The 26,705-nt window shown below is 42.0% G+C and overlaps 1 protein-coding gene across 1 annotated transcript in view; it reads left to right on the top strand.

Moving 5' to 3' along the window:
* Window positions 1–26,705, top strand: part of LOC136872162 (cardioacceleratory peptide receptor) — a 485,817-nt gene that overhangs the window by 134,757 nt on the left and 324,355 nt on the right. Inside the window, exon 4 of the mRNA XM_068227351.1 lies at window positions 21,040–21,135. Within this exon, the coding sequence (XP_068083452.1) occupies window positions 21,040–21,135 (96 nt within the window). The remainder of the gene's footprint in view (window positions 1–21,039; window positions 21,136–26,705) is intronic.

Genomic DNA, 26,705 nt, shown 5'->3' with positions numbered 1-26,705 from the left:
TTGTAAATTTCAATCATCGTATTATCAGAAAGAAGATCGTCCGCTATTTACACCTCAAGAATTTAAAAATAAAGCACCGATTGTAGTTATAGACTGCTCTTATCATGAAGAATCTATAAAAGAATCTCCAGTTGATATTCGTTTAGAATTTGAAACATCTGAAAACATTCCTGCTAACACAGCAGCCTATTGTCTTATTATTCATATGAGTGATGTTACTTACCATCCGCTAACGAATATTGTTACGAGACTATAAATAAGAATAGATCTTTATCATTTTCATTAGTGTGTGCTTCGACATCGTACGCTATGGAACAAAACTGTAAATGTGCATGCTGTTTGCATGCTCATACGCAACATCTTATTTATGTTTCACGAGTGAGTGAGGCTATTAAGATGTTCTATAAACGTAGATCATCGATGCCGAAACATCTTATTCAATACTTACCACCAGGATTTTTATATACGTACGCTGCCTCTTACGTACATAATTTTTGGGACATCCTTCCTCTACACAGTAAGATGTCAATCGAAGTAGCTTTATGCAGAACTTGTGAGCGACATTACAAGCATCGAGGAGAAAATGGTGATGATGATTGGGATGGACCAAATCCGAGGATTGAACACTGTACACAGTGTATGAATGAACTTTCTCTAGTACTTCATGATGATGATGATGATTCCGAAAAGGAATAACAGCAAGGTAAGAAGTACATGATCTTCTCTGTAAAGCATAACATACTTAGTATAATATATTTCTAAATGCTTTGTTTAATTTGAATGTTGCAGGAGGCATTTCGGAAGCATACGTTGTTAAGAAGCACACCAACCTTGTCAGCAGCAAAAACGAACACTGTTGTAGTACATTTGTAAATAAATATTTGATCGCATTCAAAAAATGTTGTACTTATTGCATTGCTTTACACCGACTTACTCTTAAGAAAAACGATCAGGTCTAAACATGCACAATGACGTCATCACAACAGCACTTGCTTACTCTAGCTTTCCCGATGCATGTTTAAACTCGTTCGAATTTACCGCTACCACATTCCTTTACATCGACTTACTCTTAAGAAAACGGACAAGTCTAAACATGTATGATGATGTCATCACAACAGCACGTGCTTACTCTAGCTTACCCGATGCGTGATTAAACTTGTTCGAATTAACCGCCACCACATAGAGTGCAGCAGCGAGGTAAGCGATGTAAGATGGCGGTAGCTAAAGATGTCAGCACGGTGCTCTGTTGATTAAAGATGGCTGCTTGTCAAAAAGATTTTTTCAAGTTATCCGCCACCACATAGAGTGCAGCACTGAGGTTTGCGATGCAATATGGCGGGTGACAGCTTGTCAAAGGTAAGTAGCTAAAGAGGGCAGCACTAAGGTTAGCAATGCAAGATGGTGGATGACAGCTGTGACGTAAAATATTACCCGCAAGATAGCACCACGATGCCCTTTTCATTAAAGATGGCAGCTAGAATTTTTCAAATTAACCGCCTCAAATGTAAGTAGCTAAAGAGGGCAGCACTGTTCTCTCTGGATTAAAGATGGCAGCTTGTCGAAAAGAATTTTTCAAATTAACCGCCTCAAATGTAAGTAGCTAAAGAGGGCAGCACTGTTCTCTCTGGATTAAAGATGGCTGCTTGTCGAAAAGAATTTTTTCAAATTATCCGCCACCACAAAGAGGGCAGCACGGTGCTCTCTTGATTAAAGATGGTAGATGACAGCTGAAGAGCGAGTAGAATTTGTTTCCAAATAAGAGCACGTAGAATTTGCCGCCACCACATAGAGTGCAGCACTGTTCTCTCTAGATTAAAGATGGTGGATGACAGAAAAGCGCATAGGTTTGTAAAGCACGTAGAATTTGCCGCCACCGCATAGAGTGCAGCACTGTTCTCTCTAGATTAAAGATGGTGGATGACAGAAAAGCGCATAGGTTTGTAAAGCACGTGGAATTTGCCGCCACCACATAGAGTGCAGCACTGTTCTCTCTAGATTAAAGATGGCGGATGACAGCTGTCAGAAAAGCACATAGGTTTGTAAAGCACATGGAATTTACCGCCACCACATAGAGTGCAGCACTGTTCTCTCTGGATTAAAGATGGCGGATGACAGCTGTCAAAAAAGCACGTGAGTATATTTTCAAACAAGAGCACGTGGAATTTTTCAATTTGCCGCCACCACATAGAGGGCAGCACTGTTCTCTCTGGATTAAAGATGGCGGATGACAGCTGTCAAAAAAGCACGTGAGTATGTTTTCAAACAAGAGCACGTGGAATTTTTCAATTTGCCGCCACCACATAGAGGGCAGCACTGTTCTCTCTGGATTAAAGATGGCGGATGACAGCTAACGAAATTACCCGCATGATAGCAGCACAGTGCTCTATTGATTAAAGATGGCGGATGACAGCTGTCAAAAAAAAGCACGTAGCTTTGTTTCCCAACAAGAGCACATAGAATTTTTCAAATTGCCGCCACCACATTTCAAAGGTATCTAGCTAAAGAGTACAGCACTGTGCTCTGTTGATTAAAGATGGTGGATGGTAGCTGTCAAAAAAGCACGTGAGTTTGTTTCCAAACAAGAGCACGTGGAATTTTTCAATTTGCCGCCACCACATAGAGGGCAGCACGGTGCTCTCTTGATTAAAGATGGCTGCTGTCACGTGGAATTGTCTGCTACCACAGGTATCTAGCTAAAGAGGGCAGCACTGAGGTTTGCGATGCAATATGGCTGCTGTCAAAAAGCATTTTTCAAATTATCCGCCACCACATTTCAAAGGTAAGTAGCTAAAGAGGGCAGCACTGTGCTCTATGGATTAAAGATGGCGGATGACGGCTGTCAAAAAACACGTGGCTTTGTTTACCTCGCGCTAGTTAGGTTAAGTTGGTAGCACTAAGGTTTAGACCCGTCAAGATGGCAGCACTGCCGATGACAGGTGACGAAAGAGGGCAGCACGGTGCTCAAAGATGGCGGATGGCAGCTGTCAAAAAGCATGTGGCTGTCAAAAAGCACGTGGCTTTGTTTACCTCTCGCTAGTTAGGTTAAGTTGGTACCACCGAGGTTTATTCCCGTCAAGATGGCAGTACTGAGGTTAGCGATGCGTTGTTGTCTGTCAAAAAGCACGTGGCTTTGTTTACAAATCTGTCAAAAAGCACGTGGCTGTCAAAAAACACGTGGCTTTGTTTACCTCATGCTAGTTAGGTTAAGTTGGCACTACTGAGGTTTAGGCCCGTCATGATGGCAGTACTGAGGTTTGCGATGCGTTGTTGTCTGTCAAAAAGCACGTGGCTTTGTTTACAAATCTGTCAAAAAGCACGTGGTTGTCAAAAAGCACGTGGCTTTGTTTATCTCGAGCTAGTTAGGTTAAGTTGGCACTACTGAGGTTTAGGCCCGTCAAGATGGCAGTACTGAGGTTAGCGATGCGTTGTTGTCTGTCAAAAAGCACGTGGCTTTGTTTACAAATTCAAATTTCGCGCTAGTTAGGTTAAGTTGGCAGCACTGGAAGAGGCCTCTGGCTGAGGTGGAGGTGGCCACTGGGAGGCCTCTGGCTGAGGTGGAGGTGGAGGTGGCCACTGGGAGCCGGAGGTGGCGGTGGCCGCCGAACTCTCCCATTATACTACTACGTCATATTCCGGTGCAATGTTGAAAGGATGCTTATAATCGTCAACTTGCCCCGTTCCCCCCTATGATTACGGTAAACTTGGCACAATTATAGCAGAAGTTACTGTACATTCTGCAAGAAAATTGGGAAATCATCATATTCGGCCTACTGTGTTTAGTACAACTGAAAGGTGAAATTCGCATAAAATTCAACCGTACTATCATAACTCTTCTCAGACTTCAACTTCACAAATTATAACCGCACGAAACCACTCGACTTACAGAAACGCACACGCCAACTAGTACGGAATAACACGAAGTGGTAAAGTTCGCTCATGCTCTCATCATCTCATGCTCATGCCATCCGTGTCGCTGGGACCCCAGCCAGATAAATGGTTTGCGGTATCTATTTTTTTAATGAATATTGAATTTTCACGACCGCATTGTAATTGTGTTACGTACATTTAGTAACACGACCTAATAGGTTGAAAGTCGGTTTCGATCTATTTTTTTGTTTGTTTTACAATTTGCAGTACGTCGCACCGACAAGCATAGGCCTTACAGCGACGATGGGATAGGAAAGGGCTAGGAGTAGGAAGGAAGCGGCCGTAGCCTTAAGTAAGGCACAACCCCAGTATTTGCCTGGTGTGAAAATGGAAAACCTCAGATAACCATTTTCAGTGCTTCCGGCAGTGAGGTTCGAACTCACTATCTCCCAAATGCAAGCTCACAGCTGCGCGCCTCTAACCGCACGGCTGACTCGCTCGGCCTGGGAAGGTACACGTGGCCTTAATTAAGCTACAGCTCTAGCATTTGCCTAGTGCGAAAATGGAAAACCACGGGAAACCATCTTCAGGGCTGCCAACAGTGGGGTTCGAACCCACTATCTCCCAAATGCAAGCTGATAGCTACGTGGCCTAAATCACATAGACACTTGCTCGGTATATACCTTTCTTCCAACCTCTATATTTTTATTTTCTTTTATTTGTCTTACGTCTCACCGACTCACACCGATGACGGGATAAGACACGCTAAAACTGGGAAGGAAATGACCGTGACCTTAATTGAGGAACAGTCCCAGCATCTGTCTCATGAGAAAAATGGGGAAACCACCGAAAATCATTTTCAGGGTTGCCGACAGTGGGGTTTGAATCCTTTATCTCCCCAATGCAAGCTAACAGCTACACGCCTCAAAACGCGTAACTATTTCGTTCAAGTGGTTTGCCACTAGCAACAACAGCAACATAACAGTCGTAAGTAATCGTATAAGATCCATTAATCCCGAAAAAACAGCGGAATAATCTCTGACCTTTCCCGATCCGTACATTTTCCTTTTACCCATTAAAAAGGGAGAAGAATGTTCTAAAATGAAGGAAAATTTAAACAATCAATTTTTGGACCCACAGGCGTGTAAACTGTTGGAATATAGCCCTATTCAGTAACAGTTGCTGAACCACGTCCCGACATTCATTAAATGTCAGGGTGATAAACATATAAAAATAATAAATTGGATATTAAAACGTATTAGGAGCTGTAACAACTATCGTCTAACTCCGACCTCATTTCTGTGTTCGCACAATGAATGTCAAACGCGGAAAGAAGGCAGCTATCTATATTCCGGGGAGGCCTAAGAACGTCATGAGGAGTTGACATTGATGGTCCCATCTCTACTCCATTCTGACTCATTGAGGCGTGATATGTGTGTAAATGTGCCTCATATCACATCTTCATTTCTGATGGCTTTAGAGTGAAGAGAAAGACTATCAATATATTACAGTACCCTAGTTCTTTCTTTGATGGGTATAATTTCTAGTAACTCACAATCTCAAGCATAACTCGGCTGGAAATGAACACTTTTGATAATGTAAAGCGGAACCGTCAGACGTAGCTCAGATGACAAGTGGACCTTCCTTCTACATACTTGACACTTTAGTGATGATTGATTCTAGCAAGGTGGTGATGATTATTGTTATAAGGGAAAGTACAAATAGGCAACCATCCTCTCAGTGGCACCAACTGTGGGGGGGGGGAGCTGTTTTCTACCCCCCACAATGGTCTAAGATGGGCAGAGTGCTATTTTAACCCCCAAAAAATTATCCTTCTAGATGTTAAGTCTCCTTCAAACGTGGAGTTTGGTAGTCTTCGGAGGCTTCTAATGCGTTAAATCTGGAGAAGATGGTAGATGGTTTTATATCAAGAAATCGGATTAGAAAGCGGGCATTCCTTCAGAAAACGACATTTCATAATCGAGTCTCTGTTTTTGAATATGAGACGTGAAAACTTTCCAGTCTGTCAGACACAGTAAATTTCAATATAAATATTATAACACTATAAACATACCTGTAAAAATACACACTATTATTTTACCTGTATTTTTAGTGTATAGCCTAGTGTTATAATTTATTTTGAAATTTTGTGTGTTTACTTGTGATTATTATTGGTAACTCCGTTCATAAGCCTCACCGTATTGCCGTATCGTGAAAAGCATAATATACGTACGGCAATAGGATATGTATTTTATACATGTATTTACTTATTAGTCCTCGTACCACTTTTCAAATTTCGTGGCAGAGCCGGGAATCGAACCCGGACCTCCGGAGGTAGCAGCTAATCTCACTAACCACTACACCACAGAAGCAGGCCTTCGTCTCGCTCAACTTTTCAAAATTGCACCCGGTTTATAAGTCGTGTTCACGTTAAAATATGCATCAAACGTACACAATTAAAATACAGTACACCAGTTTTAAATAATACACTATATTGGTAATATTGGCACCAATTCCCAACTTCCTAAAAATGTTAATTTCTTCAGATCCGCGCAATCCGACTTATGAATTTTACAAAATTAATATTTTACTCATTTATCTGCTATAAATTATCAATAATTAATTGGAGATAACATTTCAACGGAGTTCTTTCGGTTATCTTTCAATTATACTTCAATTTCACCAAGTTTTAACCGAATTTACTTCATAATTCTGTGTCTAGTATTAAACTCCAACAAAAAAGCTATTGAAATGTTATCGGGATGATGAACTAACACCATGAATTAGTCATTACACGTATGATTTCAACGGGTAGAAATCGAATAGTAATCCTACTTACACAACATCACCGCCGTCTCGATTGCTGTATGACACTAGTTTAACACAGGAAAGCGCGAATACCAATATATCTTCAAGTCGCCGTAAGAGTGCAGTAGTAGATGCACAATCTTCGTGGTCAGTGTGGGCAGGACGAATAGAAGTACATTCATTTCTATTCGTGCTGGTGTGGGTATAGCATTGTGTTATTGATGCATGTATATGTGTGTGAAAAACTTAGTTATTTCGAACAATGAGTAAACGTGACTGTTCACTTCCGTTTGCACAAGTGATATTTTCTAGAGATCCATGAAATGATGTAATTATGTTATCCTTACAACTACGTAGGTGGATCAGAAGGTTAGTTGTACTAACGCGCCGCAGCAGCGCGCTGTGTGTCGCAAACGTGGGCACTGCGGAGAAAGGGACAGAAAGGGACAGAAACTGCCCACACGTCTGTTACGCAGGTCGCTGTGGTGTCTCGTCTAGTATTGTGTGAATGGCGGCCAAATTCAATGGCGCGTCCAAATATGAGGTGCGTGCGACAATCCGATTCCTATGGGCCAAAAGGAAGAATTGCATGGACATCCATCGTGAAATTAGTGCTGTGTATGGAGAGCATGCCATTTCCCGGCAAGGTATTGTAAAGTGGTGTCAGCAATTCGAAGCCGGACGCACGGATATCACGGACAACCATCGCGAAGGCAGGCCCGCAATGTCCATGACCCGTGCAAAGGTCAACAGTGTGAACGCGATCATTAGACAGAACCGGCGCATTAAACTGAGAGAAATCGCGACGCAGCTGAACATGTCGTATGGCAGTGTGTTCGCCATTGTTCACGAGGACCTTGGATATCGTAAGCTGTGTCAAAGATGGGTCCCACGTCTTCTCACCGATGAGCACAAGGGACAACGTTTCCAATCCTCCTTGGCATTTTTGCAACGCTATGGCGCAGACGGCAACAGGTTTCTGCGGCGAATCGTCACAGGCGACGAAACGTGGGTCCACCACTTCACCCCCGAAACGAAGCGAACATCAATGGAATTGGTGCACCCCTCATCACTACAACGAAAGAAGACCAAGGTTCAACCTTCAGCCGGCAAGGTAATGGCGACAGTGTTCTTTGACATGGAGGGTTTGCTGCGCATGGAATTCATGCCGAAAGGAACGACGATCAACGCGGCGTCGTATTGTCAAACGTTGCACCGGTTGCGTAAAGCGATTAAAGAGAAGCGCCGGGGGAAGTTGAGCGCCGGGGGAAGTTGAGCGCCGGTGTGATTTTGTTGCACGGTAACGCAACACCTCACAAGGCCCGCCAAACGAGTGAACTGCTGCAGCGTTTCAAGTGAGAGGTCTGGCAACATCCACCCTACAGTCCCGACCTAGCGCCATGTGACTTTCATCTGTTCCGTAAGCTCAAAACGGAGCTTGGTGGTCGACGTTTCCATACCGATGAGGAGGTGAAGGCCGCTGTCTCCGAGTGGTTGCAGAACGCTGGAGGAAATTTCTATGCATCCGGCATCGACAAGTTGGTTGTGCGTTCGCAGGAATGTTTGGAGTCTCTTGGAAACTATGTGTAAAAGTGACGTTACAGTGCATGTCGTTATAATCGTGTTGCTGTTGTATAGGTGGTGTAATAAATGGCCATAACTGGGAAGTGCAACTTATTTTTGATCTACCCTCGTATTTTAAAAGTTATTTTAAACTGTACTTGTTTTCTTCCGTTTGTGTTAGGGTTTTTATTATTTTTTTTTATTTTTTATTTTTTTTTTTTTTTTGTAGAACTGAAACTTCAGATTTTCCCCCCGAATTATTCAACTGTTGTGTACTATTTTACAAATCTCGGCAAGGTGTTTCGCAGTCAGAACAGATACGTTTACATGAAATACCGTCTAGAGGGGAAGTAAGAGAAAAGTGGTTGTCAGGTACATCTAGGCAAGGTCCTCATAAACGAAGTACTTGGATATTCTCAAATTACTCTCGCATCTGTAGCCTTTACACCTTTACACCTTATTTAAGAAGGTGATTAAAGCCTGGACGATAGTGGATTCCTGGTGATAACTGTGACGGACAATCACAAAACAAACATCTCCATGTTTATACATTTTGGACAACCTCAAATATCCAAATAATAATGCCCCAATCAATCAACAGAAAATCAAATCCTAATTTTCGGGTAGGCCTACTTGGTTAGTGTTGTTGAAGAGAGGATGGAGTGTGAAATTTGCGTAAGCAACATCACACTTCTTAGAGCTTCGACACCACTAAATGGAACTGATTATGCATGAGGACAGAGGAGGTCTTTGATATCCAAAACTTTGTTTTGTTGCTCTGATGAAACATCTGCAAGAGTTTGTTGAACCTGCTATGTCCTACTGACAGAAGTCCTTCATACTAACGAGCGTTGTACGAGGACTAGCTGCTTCTTCCATTTCAGAATGTGTTCTTCTACAGAGCGAAGTAAAAGAACACAAGCAAACTGTTAGTTATATTATGCTAACCAAGTTCGTAAGACCTCTATTAACTGATATTGCGTTGGCAAGAACAGAAAATGTTAGCCACCCGGTGTATCACTGCAAGTCTTCGTCCAGGAAAATCTTTACATTGTAACATGAAGAGGCAAACTACGACTTCATACAGGAAATATTACCGATATTTAATATTACCTATGCACTTTGCGAGCTTCAGTGAACATATGACTATACTTCTTAGTGTTTTGTAGGCTGTCGTCACAATAACGCGTTAAGAACTGTGTGACTCTATGCCTGCCATCTAGTGGACATTTTTTTGTCGCAGCCTATTCGCAAAAAGCCTGGCATAGAGGAGGCAGTTTAGGAGGATCGAGTCGGCGGTGTACAACATGAGCTTGATTCCAACAAGTATCAAAAGATAGAGCGACAACTGCACTAGAGCTCTTTCCACGTAAAGAAAACAGTATTGCTCTTATGGACCTACAAGGAGCGAACACATCCCCTCTGAGACACCCATAATTCCTCGTGACTGAGGGATATTGTACTGTACTTTGTAATGTACTGAAATGAAATGCCGTATGGCTTTTAGTGCCGGGATACCCCAGAACGGGTTCGGCTCGCCAGATGCAGGTCTTTCTATTTGACACCCGTAGGTGACCTGCGCGTCGTGATCAGGATGAAATGATGATGAAGACAACACATACACCCAGCCCCCGTGCCATTGGAATTAACCAATTAAGGTTAAAATCCCCGACCCGGCCGGGAATCGAACCCGGGACCCTCTGAACCGAAGGCCAGTACGCTGACCGTTCACCCAACGAGTCGGACTGTAATGTACTGTACTATGAAAGACAGATAAAAGAATGGGGCATTTTTGCCCGTGAGTTTTAGAAATAACTACATAACATTTTTCCTTTTCACAAATATATTCGTAGGGTGGAAGCACAATGGCAGGAACAACCATCGCTTCGTTACCATCCTTCGTTTTCCTTCTGTGTTGCTCTGCCACTAGCCTCGTGTAGTCCCTCACTCTGTGAATCGCCGGAAGCTTACTTCTGTAGTGAAGTCATCTACAGTATTTACACTTAAGAAAATGGAAATTGCAACACCATGAAGGCATTGGTTGTTTATGTTGATTTTCAAGATATGGAACGATACCATGTAGGTATGTAAACGATCAAACTTTCAGACCAATTGGATTGTTGCTACAGGTCTCCCCACGTGATTGGTCGCGGAGGAATCAACTTCAGTATACGGACTCTGGTGTAGCATAGTTGACTTGCAGTCTGTACAGTGACGTGTTCCCCGTCAAACATGCCTCGACGACAGAGAAGAGCACGCTATCAACAACTGTCGCCGTTTGAGAGGGCTCGGATAATTGGGCTGTGTGAGGCTGGATTAACGCTAAGGGCTGTCGCTGCACGTGTTGGCCGACAGGCATCTACGGTACAACGTGTATGGCTGTAGTGGTCAAATGAAGTTACCCACACTCGTAGACCTGGTACAGGCCCAGCGTGACAAACAACTGTGAGAGAGGATCGCCGCATCATTCGGATGGCCCGGATGGAACCCCATGTAACAGCAGCGCAAATTCGATCAGCTGTGGCACCCCACGTTACACAACAGACAGTTGGTAATCGCCTGCGTGCAGCTGGCTTACGAGCCCGTGTCCCTGCAGAAGGTGTTCCATTGACCCCACAACAGCGACGTGTAAGGCTGGCCTGGTGTCGAGAAAGATCGACGTGGGTTGACGAATGGCATAGGGTCGTCTTTAGTGATGAATCATGCTTCTGTCTTGCCCGTAGTGATCGCCGGAATCGTGTGCGCCGACGTACCGGGGAGAGGGACCGCCCAGATCTTATTGTCGAGAGGCACACAGGGCCAACACCAAGCATTATGGTCTGGGGAGCTATTGGCTTTAATGTGAAATTACAATTAGTGCTTGTTGAGGACACTATGGCTGCTCGACAGTACGTTGATATGGTACTCAATCCAGTGGTTGTCCCTATGATGGCGAGCATTGCTAATGGGATTTTTCAGCAGGACAATGCCCGGGTTCACACTGCACACATCTCCAGAGAATCTCTCCACGACATCACAACCTTAGAATGCCCCGCCAGATCCCCGGACCTCAGTCCTATTAAGTATGTGTGGGACATGATGGGTCGACAACTGGCCAACCGTCCTCTGCCACCCACAACTCTGGAACAACTGACCCGTGCAGTGCAGCAAGCATGGGCTACAATTCCTCAGCAAGCGATCCAGGGCCTTATTGACTCCATACCTCGACGAATTCATCAATGTATTGCAGCTCGTGGTGGGCACTTCCTGTATTGATTGTTGTCCAAACTTTCAGCCAGGGGACCTTAAAGTGTAATAATCGAAGCACAACCGAACACTCGTCCTGCATGTTCAATTGCAGCAATGTAGCACCACTCCTTCTGGGTGTTGCAATTTCCATTTTCTTCAGTGTTGCGTGTGTGTTTTTAGGCTTTAAATCGGTGCGTACTCGTCTTGCGTTGAGTGAGAGTTGGTTGTATACTGCATAGTAGTGTTCTGTTATTTTCGTACTGTACAGAAGTTGTTACTGAAGATTTTTGGTGTTGTGGTGTGCAGCGATACGTCATGGCATAACTTGTACTGATAAAAAATGCCATGTGTTTTATTTGTTCTTGGTTTAGTTATTTAGCTGTTCTTTCTTAAGTGCATTTTAATTTTACCACTTATTTTGAAGATCGCATTTAATTTTTTACTATCCGGGAGATAGTAAGTTCGAACCCCACTGTCGGCAGCGCTGAAGATGGTTTTCCGTGGTTTCCAATTTTCACACCAGGCAAATGGTGGGGCAGTACCTTGATTAAGGCCACGGCCGCTTTCTTTCCATTCCTAGCCCTTTCCTGCCCATCGTCGCCGTAAGACCTACCTGTGTCGGTGCGACGTAAAGCAACTTGCAAAAAAAAAAAATTAGTATAGTGGTCTATGAATTGTGTGTGTGTGTGTGTGCAATAAAATTTCACTCTTCAAATGCTTAACATTAAATTATTATTGCGGATCCCTTGGATTATGTCCGGCTAAATGGTTAGCGTGCTGGCCCTTGGTCACAGGGGTCCCGGGTTCGATTCCAGGCAAGGTCGGGAATTTTAACCATAATTGGTTAATTCCGTTGGCATAGCTAGCCCAACTTGTCCTCGGACACTCCGGGCACTAAAAGCCATGCGCCATTTCATTTCCTTGGATTATCTTCGCGCCCCCCCCCCCCCCCCCAGGAGAGCGCGGACCCCAGTTTGGGAATGGCTGGTATAGCCAATAAGTCATCTCTGATCTGCATTTAGGGTCTAGGTTTCGGATTCCCTGTTAATTATTTACCTAGCCTTTTCTTGAAAGTTTTCAGCGAAGCTGGCCAACTATTGAACATCTCCCTTTTCTTTTTCTTTTTTTCATTTACTGTACGTACTCTCTGCATGCTCCACTACATGAGTAGTACTACATGCACTTACAATACATTTCCTTACAAATGCACAAACATAAATTACATTTGAATATTTAAATTTCTAGATGACTGTTAATCTTACCATTATCAGTCAATATCAGTCTTCCTTTTTCCTGAGAGCTTGAAAGTCCAGAGCATTAACAAATTTGGAAAATTCCTTTAAATACTTTTTTAATAGCACAGATTTCTGCATTGGCCAATTAGCACCTCTATTAACACTATTTATCAAGAATTTCCTAATATTTTTCCCTTCACTGCACTCGAAAATTATATGATCTATTGTCTGAGGGCTGCTGTTACAGGGACACTCGGAGTTACGTATAATTTTAAGTCTGCATAAGTACGAAGCAATATTTCCATGTCCAGTCAGTATTGTAGTCATATTTGGTGTTAAGTTGGTTTTGGATTTTAATCTGCCTGCAATTGTTGGAAAGAATTCCTTTGTAAGTGTGCCTTTTGAAGTTTGTTCCCAATTTTGCTGCCATTCATGAATTGATTCATCTCTGAGATTTTTCTTTAATGTAGAGATGGGTATTCTATCGAAACAGATTTCACTTAATTTTGCAGCCTCCTTTGCAATTTTATCAGCCAGTTCATTGCCTTCAACTCCTATATGTGCCTTAACCCATTCAAATTGTATTCTCCAATTATTTCTTTTTAGAATAGCTGTAGTCTTTCTTATATTCTCAATCAGTTGGTTAAGATTTCTGAAGTCCGCAATGGAGACAATTGCTATCTTACTATCTGTGTAAATAATTGCTTTCTTATTTCAATCCTAATTCCTTCTCCTACAAAACGAGTATTTGACCTATTTTTTCTCTAGAATTCCAACGTTATCTTCATATCATGATCATTCCCACTTCTAAGAACTCCATTCAGTTTCAGTTTGAAAAGTGGCACGAGGATTGGAACGGACTCCATTTAGCCTCAGGAGTAAAAAGGGTGTTCGATTCCCGCCTCAGCCATTCTGGAAGTGGTTTTCCGTGGTTTCCCACTTCTCCTCCAGGCAAATCCCGGGATGGTACCTAACTTAAGGCCACGGCTGCTTCCTTCCCTCTTCCTTGTCTATCCCTTCCAATCTTCCCATCCCCTGACAAGGTCCTGTTCAGCATAGCAGGTGAGGCCGCCTGGGCGAGGTACTGGTCCTCCTTCCCAATTTTTATGCCCCGACCGAAAGTCTCGAGGATACTAACTTTGAGGCGATAGAGGTGGGATCCCTCGCTGAGTCCGAGGGAAAAAGCAATCCCGGACGGCAAACGATTTAAGAAAGAAAAAGAAAGAGAGAAAGAAAGAAAGAAAGAAAGAAAGAAAGAAAAAAGAAATAATAAGGTAAAATTTGCATAACTTATTCAAATTATTGTTATTATTATTATTATTATTATTATTATTATTATTATTATTATTATTATTATTATTAATCATTTCTTTATTTATCATATAGGCCACTAATGGTCCACTTAAAGCGTCTACTTGATGTGAGATTTCATAAGGCGCCACACTTCTTTCATCTTCTCACTGTGTGCTTTCTCCCTTTCTTCAGACCAAGTTGTTTCCAGTCTTCAATTTCTTGACCTCCCGGCGCACTTTCCATTTATGTACTTTTTGTCTGAATATCCGTCTGTCGTGTATATCCGAGTCTGTGATGCCAGCATCCTTCAAGTCTTCTCTAACTTCGGCAATCCACTTCATGTTCTTTATGCTTTCGGTGTATTCCAAGATCTGTTTAGTCAGTCGGCTGTCCGGCGTTCCCTTGATGTGACCATAGAATTTCAGTCGACGTTTCATCATGTCGTGTACTATGTTGGATATCTGCTCAGTCTCCTGTCTACTCCGCAACTGGTATCCTTCTTGTGTCTTTTTTGGTCCTAGAATTTTTATGACAATTCTTCTCTCTAGCTTCTTGAAGTTTTCTAGTTCACCTTTTCGATTCAAGACCTACGTTTCAGATGCGTACAGGGTTTCAGGATGATGACCGTGTTATAATATCTCACTTTGGTGTTGCGTGATAGACATGATTTATTGTAGATGTTCCCAGTCTTCCAGAATGCTCTGGTCATCTTTTGTGTTCTCTGCTCGTAAGCTGATCTCTCCATCCCATTGGCCTGTATCTTCTCTCCGAGGTACTTGAATGTGTGAACCCTCTTAATATTCCCGTATTTTGTAGTAATTTCCTCCGGTGCTTCCTTCAGATTCGACAGATGTTGTGTTTTCTGGAAGGAAATCTGTAGTCCCACTTTCCCATGCATCTCTTTCAGAATTTCGATTTGTTTTGTTGCTGCTTCTATCGTATCTGCAAGTATTGCCAAATCATTGGCAAATGCTAGACAACTGAAATCTATTCCCTTGTTCGTTCTTCCTAACCTGATGGGTTTGTGAAGTCTCTGTGCCTTCAATTCCTTTTTCCAATCGCTGATCACTTTATCCAGCATTATGTTGAAAAGAATAGGTGATAGACCATCAACCTGTCTCCAAATGAATGTGATAGTTCCCCCATGAATTTGATTTTGGATTTAGTGTCCGTTAGTGTCTGTTTAATGAGGTTTGTCGTCTTCTCGTCAAGCCCTCCCTCCTCTAGTTATCGTATCAGCGACTGTCTGTCCACAGAATCGTAAGCTTTTTTAGAGTCTATTATTATTATTATTATTATTATTATTATTATTATTATTATTATTATTATTATTATTATTATTGTTACGATTTTTTGTGGATTTGCAGAGGTGAAAGAAGGTGCTGGGTGGAATAGGTCTCAACTTACGAAATTAAAGTTAATTTAAAACTTTAACAAAGGTTATATTTTCTTTTCAAAATCAACAGATAACAACAACAGAGTAACTGGTACCAAGTAGCAGCAAAACAATTTAAGAAATTACAATAGTTACAAGAGTTGGGCTTCGAGCCCCAAGATTAATTTCTGAGCTCTCAGCTCACCACCACAATAGCTAAAGGGCGGAAAACCCCTAAGTACAAGGAGCACTTGCTCCTAATTACAACGTTAAGAAAAAGAGCAGACCCGCTCTCAGTTTGACAAGCCTATCAAAGGCTACAACAAACTTCATTTCTATCTGCCCCTAAGGCGCACCAAGAAACAGGGGTATTTGATACCCAACCTACAGGGCCTTCACATGAGGAAAATAAAACATCAGGTTAAGATACTGGCCCATAATACAAAATAGAATGGAGGCGAAGCTTGCACTCCTAATACACTTTTGAAACCTACTTGGCACTAGGCCGCTTACGCAAGGGCTAATCCCATACTAAGGAGGTGACACGATAAGAAAACTTTATTACATTACGAAGAGAAGAATAACGGTTATGAAAACGTAGTCACCTCAAAATAATATGAGTGGGAACTCGAGAGGGTTAAGCACTCTCTATCCCAATTTATAGTTAAAGAGACGAAATTTTACCAAATGGCTATTACATTTTAAAGATAGGTCACATGAGAAAAGTTTCGAACCTGCTCCGAGGGTTAAACTGCTGAGCTAGCAAGAAATAAAGTTATTAAACGGCCATTATTTTGTGGATGAACTGCTGCCCGAAGAAAGAGGCGCTTCCCGCCCCCTGCTACATAATCACACACTAAGCAAGATGTCGATGAAGTGGCACCGAGACAAGAAAATCAGCAGTTTAAATACCCTCGTGGAACATTCGAGACCTTTCAAGAATGAGTACCCACACCCACCTCAACTTTATTGGATAGCTTAAAGCAACATCTCCATATCGGAGAAGACATACGTTATTGGTCAAAAATTAATTAGAGAAATTCGGGATTGGCTAAATTCAAAACGAGCGAAAAGAGAAGGGTTATACTGCCAACCCAAAAAATGACTGAAAGAAATTTAACAAAGAACAAACTTATGAATACCAAATTTCTTCAAAAAAAACAGTTCCTTCACTTCGCACTAGGGTGCACAATTATAGTTCTTAAGTAGTGCCATCTAGAAGAGAATGTCCACACTTCTTGCTACAGAGCAAACAAATACAAATCGAAATAGACATCGTTCAGAACACTTCAAAATTTACAGTAGAGACATCTTCCGAGAAACCTTTGATTTAATACAGATTTTAAAGTTCAGAGTTTCTCCTGTAGAGAGGTTTCAACAGGCGCAATATTTGAATTCGCGGCGTGGAGGTGTACCGCCCGGTACAATTATTATTATTATTATTATTATTATTATTATTATTATTATTATTATTATTATTATTATTATTATTATTATTATTATTACCGGGCGAGTTGGCCGTGCGGTTAGGGGCGCGCAGCTGTGAGCTTTCATCCGGGAGATAGTGGGTGCGAACCCCACTGTCGGCAGCCCTGAAGATGGTTTTCCGTGGTTTCCCATTTCCACACCAGGCAAATACTGCGCCTGTAATTTAACTAAGGCCACGGCCGCTTCCTCCCCACTCCTAGCCCTTTCCTATCCCATCGTTGCCATAAGACATATCTGTGTCGGTGCGACGTAAAGCAACTAGCAAAAAAATTATTATTATTATTATTATTATTATTATTATTATTATTTCCGATGAGGCCTGTTAAGAACCACGTGCCAATTTTAATTTAGTTCTTCATACTTTGTTGTTTTCCCTTCCGCTCCTTCCAGTATTCTTTCATCCTTTCACTATGCTGTTTCCTTCTGTCCTCGGACCACTTCGCACCAGGCTTCTTGTTCAATCTTCCTTGGAATCCTTCCATACTTACTACCCTCTCTCTAAAAATTTCTCTGTCCATAGTTTCATCTTCTCTTATATTATTTCTTTCTAAATCTTTCTTTACTTATTGAATCCAGCTAGTTGTTGCCTTTTTGTCCCAAAGGTACTTGAAAATACTTTTTGTTAATCTGAAATCATTCAGTCTGTAAATATGTCCAAAAAATTTGAATTTCCTTTTTCTTGTGGTTTCTGTTATGTTTTCTATGTTCCTGTATATTTCATCATTCGATCTTAATTTCCACACTTATGTTGTTTTCACGGGGCCTAAGATGTTTCTCATGATTCTCCTTTCTAGTACCTCAAGTTTATCTAATCTATAGTTTAATACCAGGCATTTACTTGCATATAAGCATTCCGGTTTCACCAATGTAGTGTAGTGCCTTAATAGACACATTTTTTTATAAAAATTCTTTGTGATACCATATGCTCCTTCCATCTTGTGTACCCTTTTTTCTACTGCAGATTTGTCTAAACCCTTTTCTGGAATTATTTCTCCCAGATATTTGAATTTCGTTACTCTTTCCATTGAGTAGAGGAACTGTGGTGATCCAACGCCCCTCCAATCAGAGGCCGAGGAGCAGGTCACGTGACTGCTGAATCAGCAGCGTGGGAAATTTGAATTCAACGTGCGCGAAATTTGAATTCCACGTACTCTTGTTTGTAAACAAAGCCACGTGATTTTTTGACAGCTGTCAGCTGCCATCTTTAAACAAGAGAGCATTGCTAACTTTAGTGCTGCCGTCTTTACGGCACTAAACTTCATGGCTGCCTCCTTATGCACGTGGGCGCGAGAAATTTGAAATTCCATGTGTTTGTTCGACAGCTGTCAAGGTGGTTTAATCTGACAGCGGTAATCTTTTAACCACGAGGGGCATGGACTTTAAACATGGCTAAATTCAGTGCTGCTATGGTAACAAACCTAAACCTTAACTGCTCCTACCTTATGCATGTGGTGTGGTGGGCAGTTTAAAAAGAAAACTATATGCTTTTTTAGCATCTGTCAAGATGACAGCCGCCATATTTAACCACATGCACTTGTTTTGAACATGATTTACTTGAGTGCTGCTGTCTTGACGGAGCTAAACCTTATTGCTACTACCTTATGGCCCAGTAGCCTCTGGCCCAGCTTTCTTCATAAGACCCGTGTATAGCCGCCATCTTGCGCAAGCGCCCCTAGGCCGTCTCCTTAATTCCAATGTCTCCCCTTACCCATATATCTCCATAAAAGTCTATGTATAGCCACCATCTTGCGCAGTAGCATCTAGGCTAGCTTTCTCCATAAGAACCTGTGCATAGCCGCCATCTTGCGCAAGCGCCCTTAAGCCGTCTCCTTAAATGCTATGTCTCGCGTGTAACAGCCTTGTCTATAATAGCCTATGTATAGCCGCCATCTTGCGCAGTAGCCTCTAGGCTAGGTTTTTCTCCATAAGAGCCTGTGTATAGCCGCCTTCTTGCGCAAGCGCCCTTAGGCCGTCTCCTTATATCCAATGTCTCCCCTGTGCCAGCTTTCTCTATAAGAGCCTATGTATAGCCGCCATCTTGCGCAGTAGCCCCTGGGCTAGCTTTCTCCATATGAGCCTGTGTATAGCCGCCATCTTGCTCAAGCGTCCTTAGGCCGTCTCCTTAAGTCTTATGTCTCCCCTAAGCCACCTTTCTCCAGAAGAGTCTACATATAGCCGCCATCTTGCGCAGTAGTCGATGGGCCAGCTTTCTTCATAAGACCCATGTATAGCCGCCATCTTGCGCAATCGCCCCTAGGCCTTCTCAGAAGAGCCTATGTATAGCCGCCATCTTGCACAAGCGCCCCTAGGCCGCCTCAAAAGCAAGAGCTTTTGGGCCCTCTAATAATAGCCTATGTATAGCCGCAATCTTGCTCAGGCGTCCCTAAGCTGTCTTTGTATAGCTGCCATATTGCGCAAGCACCCCTGCGCCGTCTCATAAGAGCCTGTGTATAGCCGCCATCTTCCGCAAGCGCCCCTAGGCCACCACATAAGAGCCTATGTATAGCCGCCATCTTATGCAAGCGCCCCTGGGCCGTCTCATAAGAGCCTATGTATAGCCGCCATCTTGCGCAAGCGCCCCTAGGCCGTCTTTGTTTAGCTACCATCTTGATCAAACGCCCCTGGTCCGTCTTATAAGAGCAGCCGCCATCTTGCCCAAGCGCCCCTGGGCTGTCTCGTAAGAACCTATGTATAGCCGCCATCTTGCACAGTAGCCCTTGAGCCGTCTCATAAAAGGCTATGTATAGCCGCCATCTTGCGCAAGCGCCCCTAGGCCGTCTTTGTTTAGCCGCCATCTTGCACAAGCGCCCCTAGGCCGCCTCATAAGCAAGCGCTTTTGGGCCGTCTAATAATAGCCTATGTATAGCCGCAATCTTGCTCAGGCGCCCCTAAGCTGTCTTTGTATAGCTGCCATATTGCGCAAGCACCCCTGCGCCGTCTCATAAGAGCCTGTGTATAGCCGCCATCTTCCGCAAGCGCCCCTAGGCCACCTCATAAGAGCCTATGTATAGCCGCCATCTTATGCAAGCGCCCCTGGGCCGTCTCATAAGAGCCTATGTATAGCCGCCATCTTGCGCAAGCGCCCCTAGGCCGTCTTTGTTTAGCTACCATCTTGCTCAAACGCCCCTGGTCCGTCTTATAAGAGCAGCCGCCATCTTGCCCAAGCGCCCCTGGGCTGTCTCGTAAGAACCTATGTATAGCCGCCATCTTGCACAGTAGCCCTTGAGCCGTCTCATAAAAGGCTATGTATAGCCGCCATTTTGCGCAAGCGCCCCTAGGTCGCCTTTGTATAGCCACCATCTTGCGCAATTGACGTTGGGATGGGCATCTGCCCGTAAAACTGAGGTTTGGCTCCTCCATGTGGTTAGGTGTGAGGTTAGGCTCGCTCTCTTATGCGTCGGGAAGGATATCTTCCCGTAAAACTGAGGTTACGCCCCTCAAAATGGTGACTGTGCGGTTAGCCTTGCTCTCTTATGCAAATCCGCAAAATCGACATTGTACAACTACTATACTAGGGGTCAATGACCTCGGGTCAGAACCCTCATAGCTACACTACTAGACCTCGGGAGCTAACTCAGCAAAAAATGCTGACGCTATGATTTGGGACCGGCTTTGCCCTACTACTCATAGGGAAACAGAGAGACAGCGCTATTGTTTAAAATCCAGGAGTGGGGCTCTGCACTCTGGTCAACCGAGCCAAGTCGTCTTTTCCACTTTGCGCCGCGCAATGCACCGATGCATGCACCCTGAGAGGCCCTGGGACCTGTAGAGAGGTACTGGCTTGACGACAGTGTTACCTATAATGCTGAATTTTGGTACTTATAGAAAAGCACCTTTTGTTATATATATTCCCGCTGGTTTGGAAAGCTAACTCATTTCTTTTTAATTTTATTTTTCTTGCCTCTAAAACCTCTGTGTCTAATCCATTTGATTCGATCCACTCACCAAGGTATTTAAACTTATGCACACGGTTTATTGTTCCATATTTGGTGTTAACTTTGGTCGTGTTGTCTTTGATGTTTGACAGTACTTCCGTCTTTTCAAGGGATATCTACAAGCTTGTCGGTTCTGCTACCTCATTTTTATTATTATTATTATTATTATTATTATTATTATTATTATTATTATTATTATTATTATTATTATTATTATATGTACTAATTGTGGTATTCATGTTCACAGGGCGACGCGCACGGGTGCTCGTGACTGTCGCATGGCTCATTAGCGCTGTGTTCTCGGTACCCATAGTCATTCTCTACCACGAGCGCCCTATCCAGGGTAAGTACCAGTGATCACAAACAGTCAAGTCAAAAAAGTTACAAGGGACGTGTCACATCCTAATTTGAAACTTTTATGGCATAACCGATGTTCTAGGGTCGCTATTCACATTAGTGGTATAGAAGAAGCACGCAGAGTGACAGAAAATACAGCTGCGTATGCGAACTGAGTAGAGAGTACAAGAAAGGGAATGTTGCGTTGGGAAATGCATTCCTTCTTTATTTCATTTTTTCCGCAATGACGATTATCACTAGAGTCCGAATTTTTATGCAATATCAAAAATATATAATATTCGTTAAATATATAATAGTATTACTGTCAAATAGAAGCCTGTCTGAATTTCAGGCCCCTTATTCCCTTCTCTTGCAACCCTGAAGCCCTCACTCCAGGTCACTACCTGATTGGCACAGCTCTCACTACCATTCCCCAGCCAGATCTAGGTACGAGGGCGAATCAGAAAGTAAGTTACACCAACTCGCTGCGGGAGCACGCTGTGTGTCGTGACCTGGGCCAATGCGGAGCAAGCTACAGTAATTGCTGAAACGTCTGATATGAAGGTTGGTGTGGTATCCCTTCGTGTTGTGTGTGCAGAGCGGGCTAGGCTCAATGGCGCGTCAACCGGATGTTCATCCCAAATTGGAGGTGCGTGCAACGATCAGATTTCTATGGGCTAAACGGCTCAATTGCACGAACCTTCATCGTGAAATCACTGCTGTGTATGGTGAGCGTGCAATTTCTCGCCCAGGTATTGTGAAGTTGTGTATGCAATTTGACGCTGAACGTACTGTACCATTACGTTACAATTAACGTCAGTTGACATGAAGATAGATCGGAAGAAAAATGGCGCAGATCAGATTCAAGCGTTAAGAATGCACGGAATAACTTTTTGTGACAAGTTGACCGCAACTAGGAGGCAGTGCCTGGCGAGATGGAAAGGAAACTCTATGAGAAATGAACCATTGTACGTAAAAAAAATTGGAAAAACGTTCTATTATTATCTACCTTGGCAATAAGATTTCATCAGAAACGAACTGTGAATTGCAATTACCTAACCAGAAGAACAACTATTATAATCAATACAACCATATCAGAGTCCATACGAAGGAAGAATCTAGAAACAAACTACTGAAAAATACGTAAAAACGGCAGGGAAGCACGTATAATACATTTCAAATACTATTACGGAAGAAGAGGTGTCGGAATACGGTAATCGTAAATAAGGCCTAAACTGACTTAGTAAACGGCCAGATTTCCACAAATAATCCGTGTAACCCATCTATAAGAATCAAAAAACATTATTCAGGCAACAGATTTTACCAAGAAAGAACCAATTTATAAGAATATAATTTATTCTGAGCTTTATCTAGAGAGGATAAGAAATATAAATACAATTAGACAAAGTCCTTGGAAGAGCTATATATATATACGGAGAATTAAGATGTATTCTGTTAAATTAATAATATCTTTTCGTTGCATGGAAATTGGATACGAAATGGAGCGAGCGTAAAGCGATGGAGGAAGGCTGACCAGATCATCGTAAGCTCAAGCCTGGCGACCTAGAGATCCAGCATGACGTAATCCAGTGCAAGGCTAGACGTTCCGAGATGCCGTGAGGAGGAAGAAGAAAGCAACGTCAGACCTAAAATGGCTTGAGATAAGTAACATTTTAAGAAATTTAACTATAAAGTATTTCATTTAGTGTAGTATAATTGTAGGAATGCTGAAGTGCCAAAGATATGACCTGTTTGTGCCAATATGTGAATTCTAAGGCATATGCCGGAGAAAATAACCACAGATACGTATTATTTATGTGTATTAATATACTGTCGTGCTCATAAGTTTGATCTGAGGTTAATGTGAGCAGTATCGGGAAGTGAATAAGGATGTATTTGAAACAATGTGTTTAAGAGTAATTCGTATATTAAGCTAGGCAAGGCTAAGATATGAAAGTGCAGTGTAATAATAATAAACCTAGGCTACCCAATGACCAGATTGAATAACTAGGCCAATATCGTCCATATTTACGATGAGTTGGAATAAATAGTAGCAGCTTGCGATGTTATGAAAAGATATTAAGGTAAAAGAAGTGTTTTACTGCGATGTAGTAGTCATTATGAAGAAGTTGAGTAGAGATGTTGATTGAATGCGGAGGAATCGCAGTAATTAGAAGCATGAATGATAATATGTTGTTGGAGATTTGAGATGTTGAATAGGTATTGTGTAAGTAAATGATTGAAGGAAATAGGTGCGAATTTATGCTTATCCACAGTTATGTTGTGATTGAAAATGAAGCAAGCAGTGGAATTAAGGCCTAGGTACGTGAATATTAAGTGTAGTAAAGAGGTTAGATGGTCGATTGGTCGAACTTAAATGAAATATGGAGATAAGTTAAGCGTAATTTACATGTATTTGAAGTGTATATGGGAAAGGGATACAGTCGCCTAGTAATATATTTGTCTCACATAGTGAATACACAGTATTGGAGCACGCGTTAACCTGAAAAATGGTAAAATTGGTAGGCAGTAGAAAGAGTCATTTTAATTGAAATACACATAATATTTAATTGATCTGTACGATTCTGATAGGTTATGATGATTGAAGAACATGGAGATGGCACTCGTAAATGAAATAATTTGATTTTATTTTGGCATATATTTTTAATATATAAGGATGTTGGAATTAATATTAATGGTTAGGATTAATTTCTTTTAGATACTTAAGATGGCATTTTGAAGCCACGATTGGAAAGAGTTACTTATCTCATGCCATAAACAAGTTAAAGACGCAATTCCCAAACCAATCGCAAAGAATACTGCAAATAGACCTAAAGGAAAGAAAGACCACTCCCTCCTTTAATAAAGAGTAAATCCTAATTGTCCCCATGATTAAATAAAGTGATGAAATGTGGTCACGCAGCAAAATAATAATTGCCCAAATGAATTAAAGATACCTGCCCAATTTTAATTATGTTAATTCATTAATTTGAGCTGTCAAGAAAGATAATATGTGATATTCGAATTTATTTTCCTCTATTACCAGAGATGGTTATTATTTTGTTAGTTATTGTATTGGCATGCTAATAAATTAGTTTTAAGATTATTCAAGCGTTTATTTTCAAAGGTAGAGATAGGAAGATTAGTTGTAAGGATAAATTTAGACTGGTATTTCGGAAATCTTGATATTCAGAGGTTCATATTGATTCTACGGTAGGATTTTGGAGAAAAATGAGTGACTTATTGAAATATACACCCTCTTCAACGGAACTTGCGAAAGTAAATAATATTTTTGAATATGTATAGATGTTTTTACCCTGAGATATTGACTTAATATTGGCATGCAACCACCGCGCTTGATCTGTATATCCATCCCCAATTTCGGATAGTTAATTAGTACCAATTAAGTGGGAATAATGCGCGGGCAACATCATATTAGTTTAGTACCACAACATGAGGTGAGTTGAATGGAAGTACAGCGCGATGGTAATACCTATACTTTTATCAGTCCATTGTGGAACTTGGTAAGAATTAGGGCTGCGATACCACCAAAGGTTGCATTAAATTTTTCGCCCATACTTGGGGCAAGTTGAATAGAAAAACACCGTTGTCGCAGGTTGCAGTACGGATCTCACGGACGAATGTCGAGAAGGCAGGTCCGCAATGTGGAGTACCATTGCAAATGTTGACCATGTGGATTGCATTGTTAGAGGGAATCGGCGCATAACACTTCAGGGAATTGCCAAGATGCTGACAATTTCGTATGGCAGTGAGTTCTCTATTGTTCACCACCACTACCTTGGATCTCATAAACTGTGATAGAGATGGGTCCCATGTACGTTCAGCGATGTTCACAAGGTACAAAGTTTCCAATCATCACTGGCATGTTTGCAACAATATTCTGTTAAGGGCAACGAGTTTCTGCGGCAAATCATCACAGGGGAAGAAACGTCGGTCCACCACTTCACCCCCGAAACAAAGTGAACGTCGATGGAATGGATGCACACCACATCACCACCACGAACTCCAAGGTCCAGCCTTCAGCAGGAAACGATGAGGAGGTGAAAGCAGCTGTCTCCACGTGGTTACATAACGCTGGAGGTGATCTCTACGCATCCGGAATCGAAAGGCTTGTTGACCGTTCGGAGAAATATTTACAGTATCTTGTGGACTATGGTGAGAAGTGAACTTACATTGTATGTTGTCATAGTCGTGTTGCCTACGTGTAGGTGGTTTCATAAATAGCCATAACTTGGAAGTGTAACTTACTTTTTGATTCGCCCTCGTAATATTAAGCTTATCCTACTGACTAGATGGAGAATACAGCAGCAGAGGTTCTGTCGCCGCTAGTTGAACGACTACCTGCATGACCTTCAGCAGCGATCCAAATGGACACACTCCAGTCTAAATGTGCATCCTGGCGCACTGGTGGTGTTAAAGGAGGATAATCTTCCACCATTAATGTGGAAACAAGCAGTGATCACGGACGTTCACCCAGGATCAGATGGACTAGTGCATGTGGCTACTGTCCGCACCTCTCGTGGAATACTGAAAGACCTATCAATAAACTGTGCCCTCTTCCAAACGGCGAAGAGTGATTTATGTGTGTTACAAAAATTGGGTGTTGTATTTTGAACTTGTCTAGTGTAATTTGATCTGAATTATTTGTTTTGAGTTCAACTTTAATATGTGTAACTTCGCAGTTGTATACTTTAAGAAATTGACATTTCTTGGCGCCCAAAATTTTGGGACAGTGACTTTCTTATGTTTTTATTTGAAAAACTGTTCTTATTGTATTTGAATTATTGAATTAGTTCTCATATGTTCCGCTCAACTCCTCTGTCGGACACACTTATCAGAAGGATGAGAAGACTATCGGACTAGCCTTGGCAACAATGATAGATTGTAGATTAGAAACTGAGCTACTATGTTTCGCTTATGGCGCCGTTAGCAATGATCACCGCGCGCTATTGTGTTTCACAAGTATATGATGGAAATGTGGATTAGTAAATTAGTATTAACTGTCTTGCGTATATGTTTTACATCTTGAGCTACCAGAGAGATATTATACCAGCAAACAACATTTTACTGCACTACATTTACAAAAATATTTGTATATTTTTTATTATGACTTATAGTTATCATATGAGACAATGAAATTGTTTTAATAGTCATATTTTATGACAAAGTCATCCTAGTTGCTTTAGATAATGTATATCGCCTACTGTTTTCTAATTTTGACAGTACAGTACTAAGTAATCAAATTAAGGGTATGGGGACAAAATCTTGAGGTTTTTGAGTACTTCAAATATTTGGAAAGTGAAATAATGCAAGACGCAAGGTTGGATAAGGAGATTAGCAGAAGGGTACAAGTGGGAAATACGTTCTACCAGAATGTAACGAACCCAGTGTGGAACAGAGAAGTTCCTACGAAATTTAAAGAGATAATGTACCAGATGTACTATACCCCTATATTAACGTATGCATCAGAGACTTGGACTTTGACAGCAAGAAATGAGAGTAAAATTCAGGCCAGTGAGACGAAATTCCTGAGGAGTATGATAGGAAAGACAAGGA

Source organism: Anabrus simplex, chromosome 4 (genome assembly GCF_040414725.1).
Source record: "Anabrus simplex isolate iqAnaSimp1 chromosome 4, ASM4041472v1, whole genome shotgun sequence".
Classification (NCBI taxonomy): Eukaryota; Metazoa; Arthropoda; class Insecta; order Orthoptera; family Tettigoniidae; genus Anabrus; species Anabrus simplex.
This window is presented reverse-complemented; position numbering and strand designations above follow the sequence as displayed.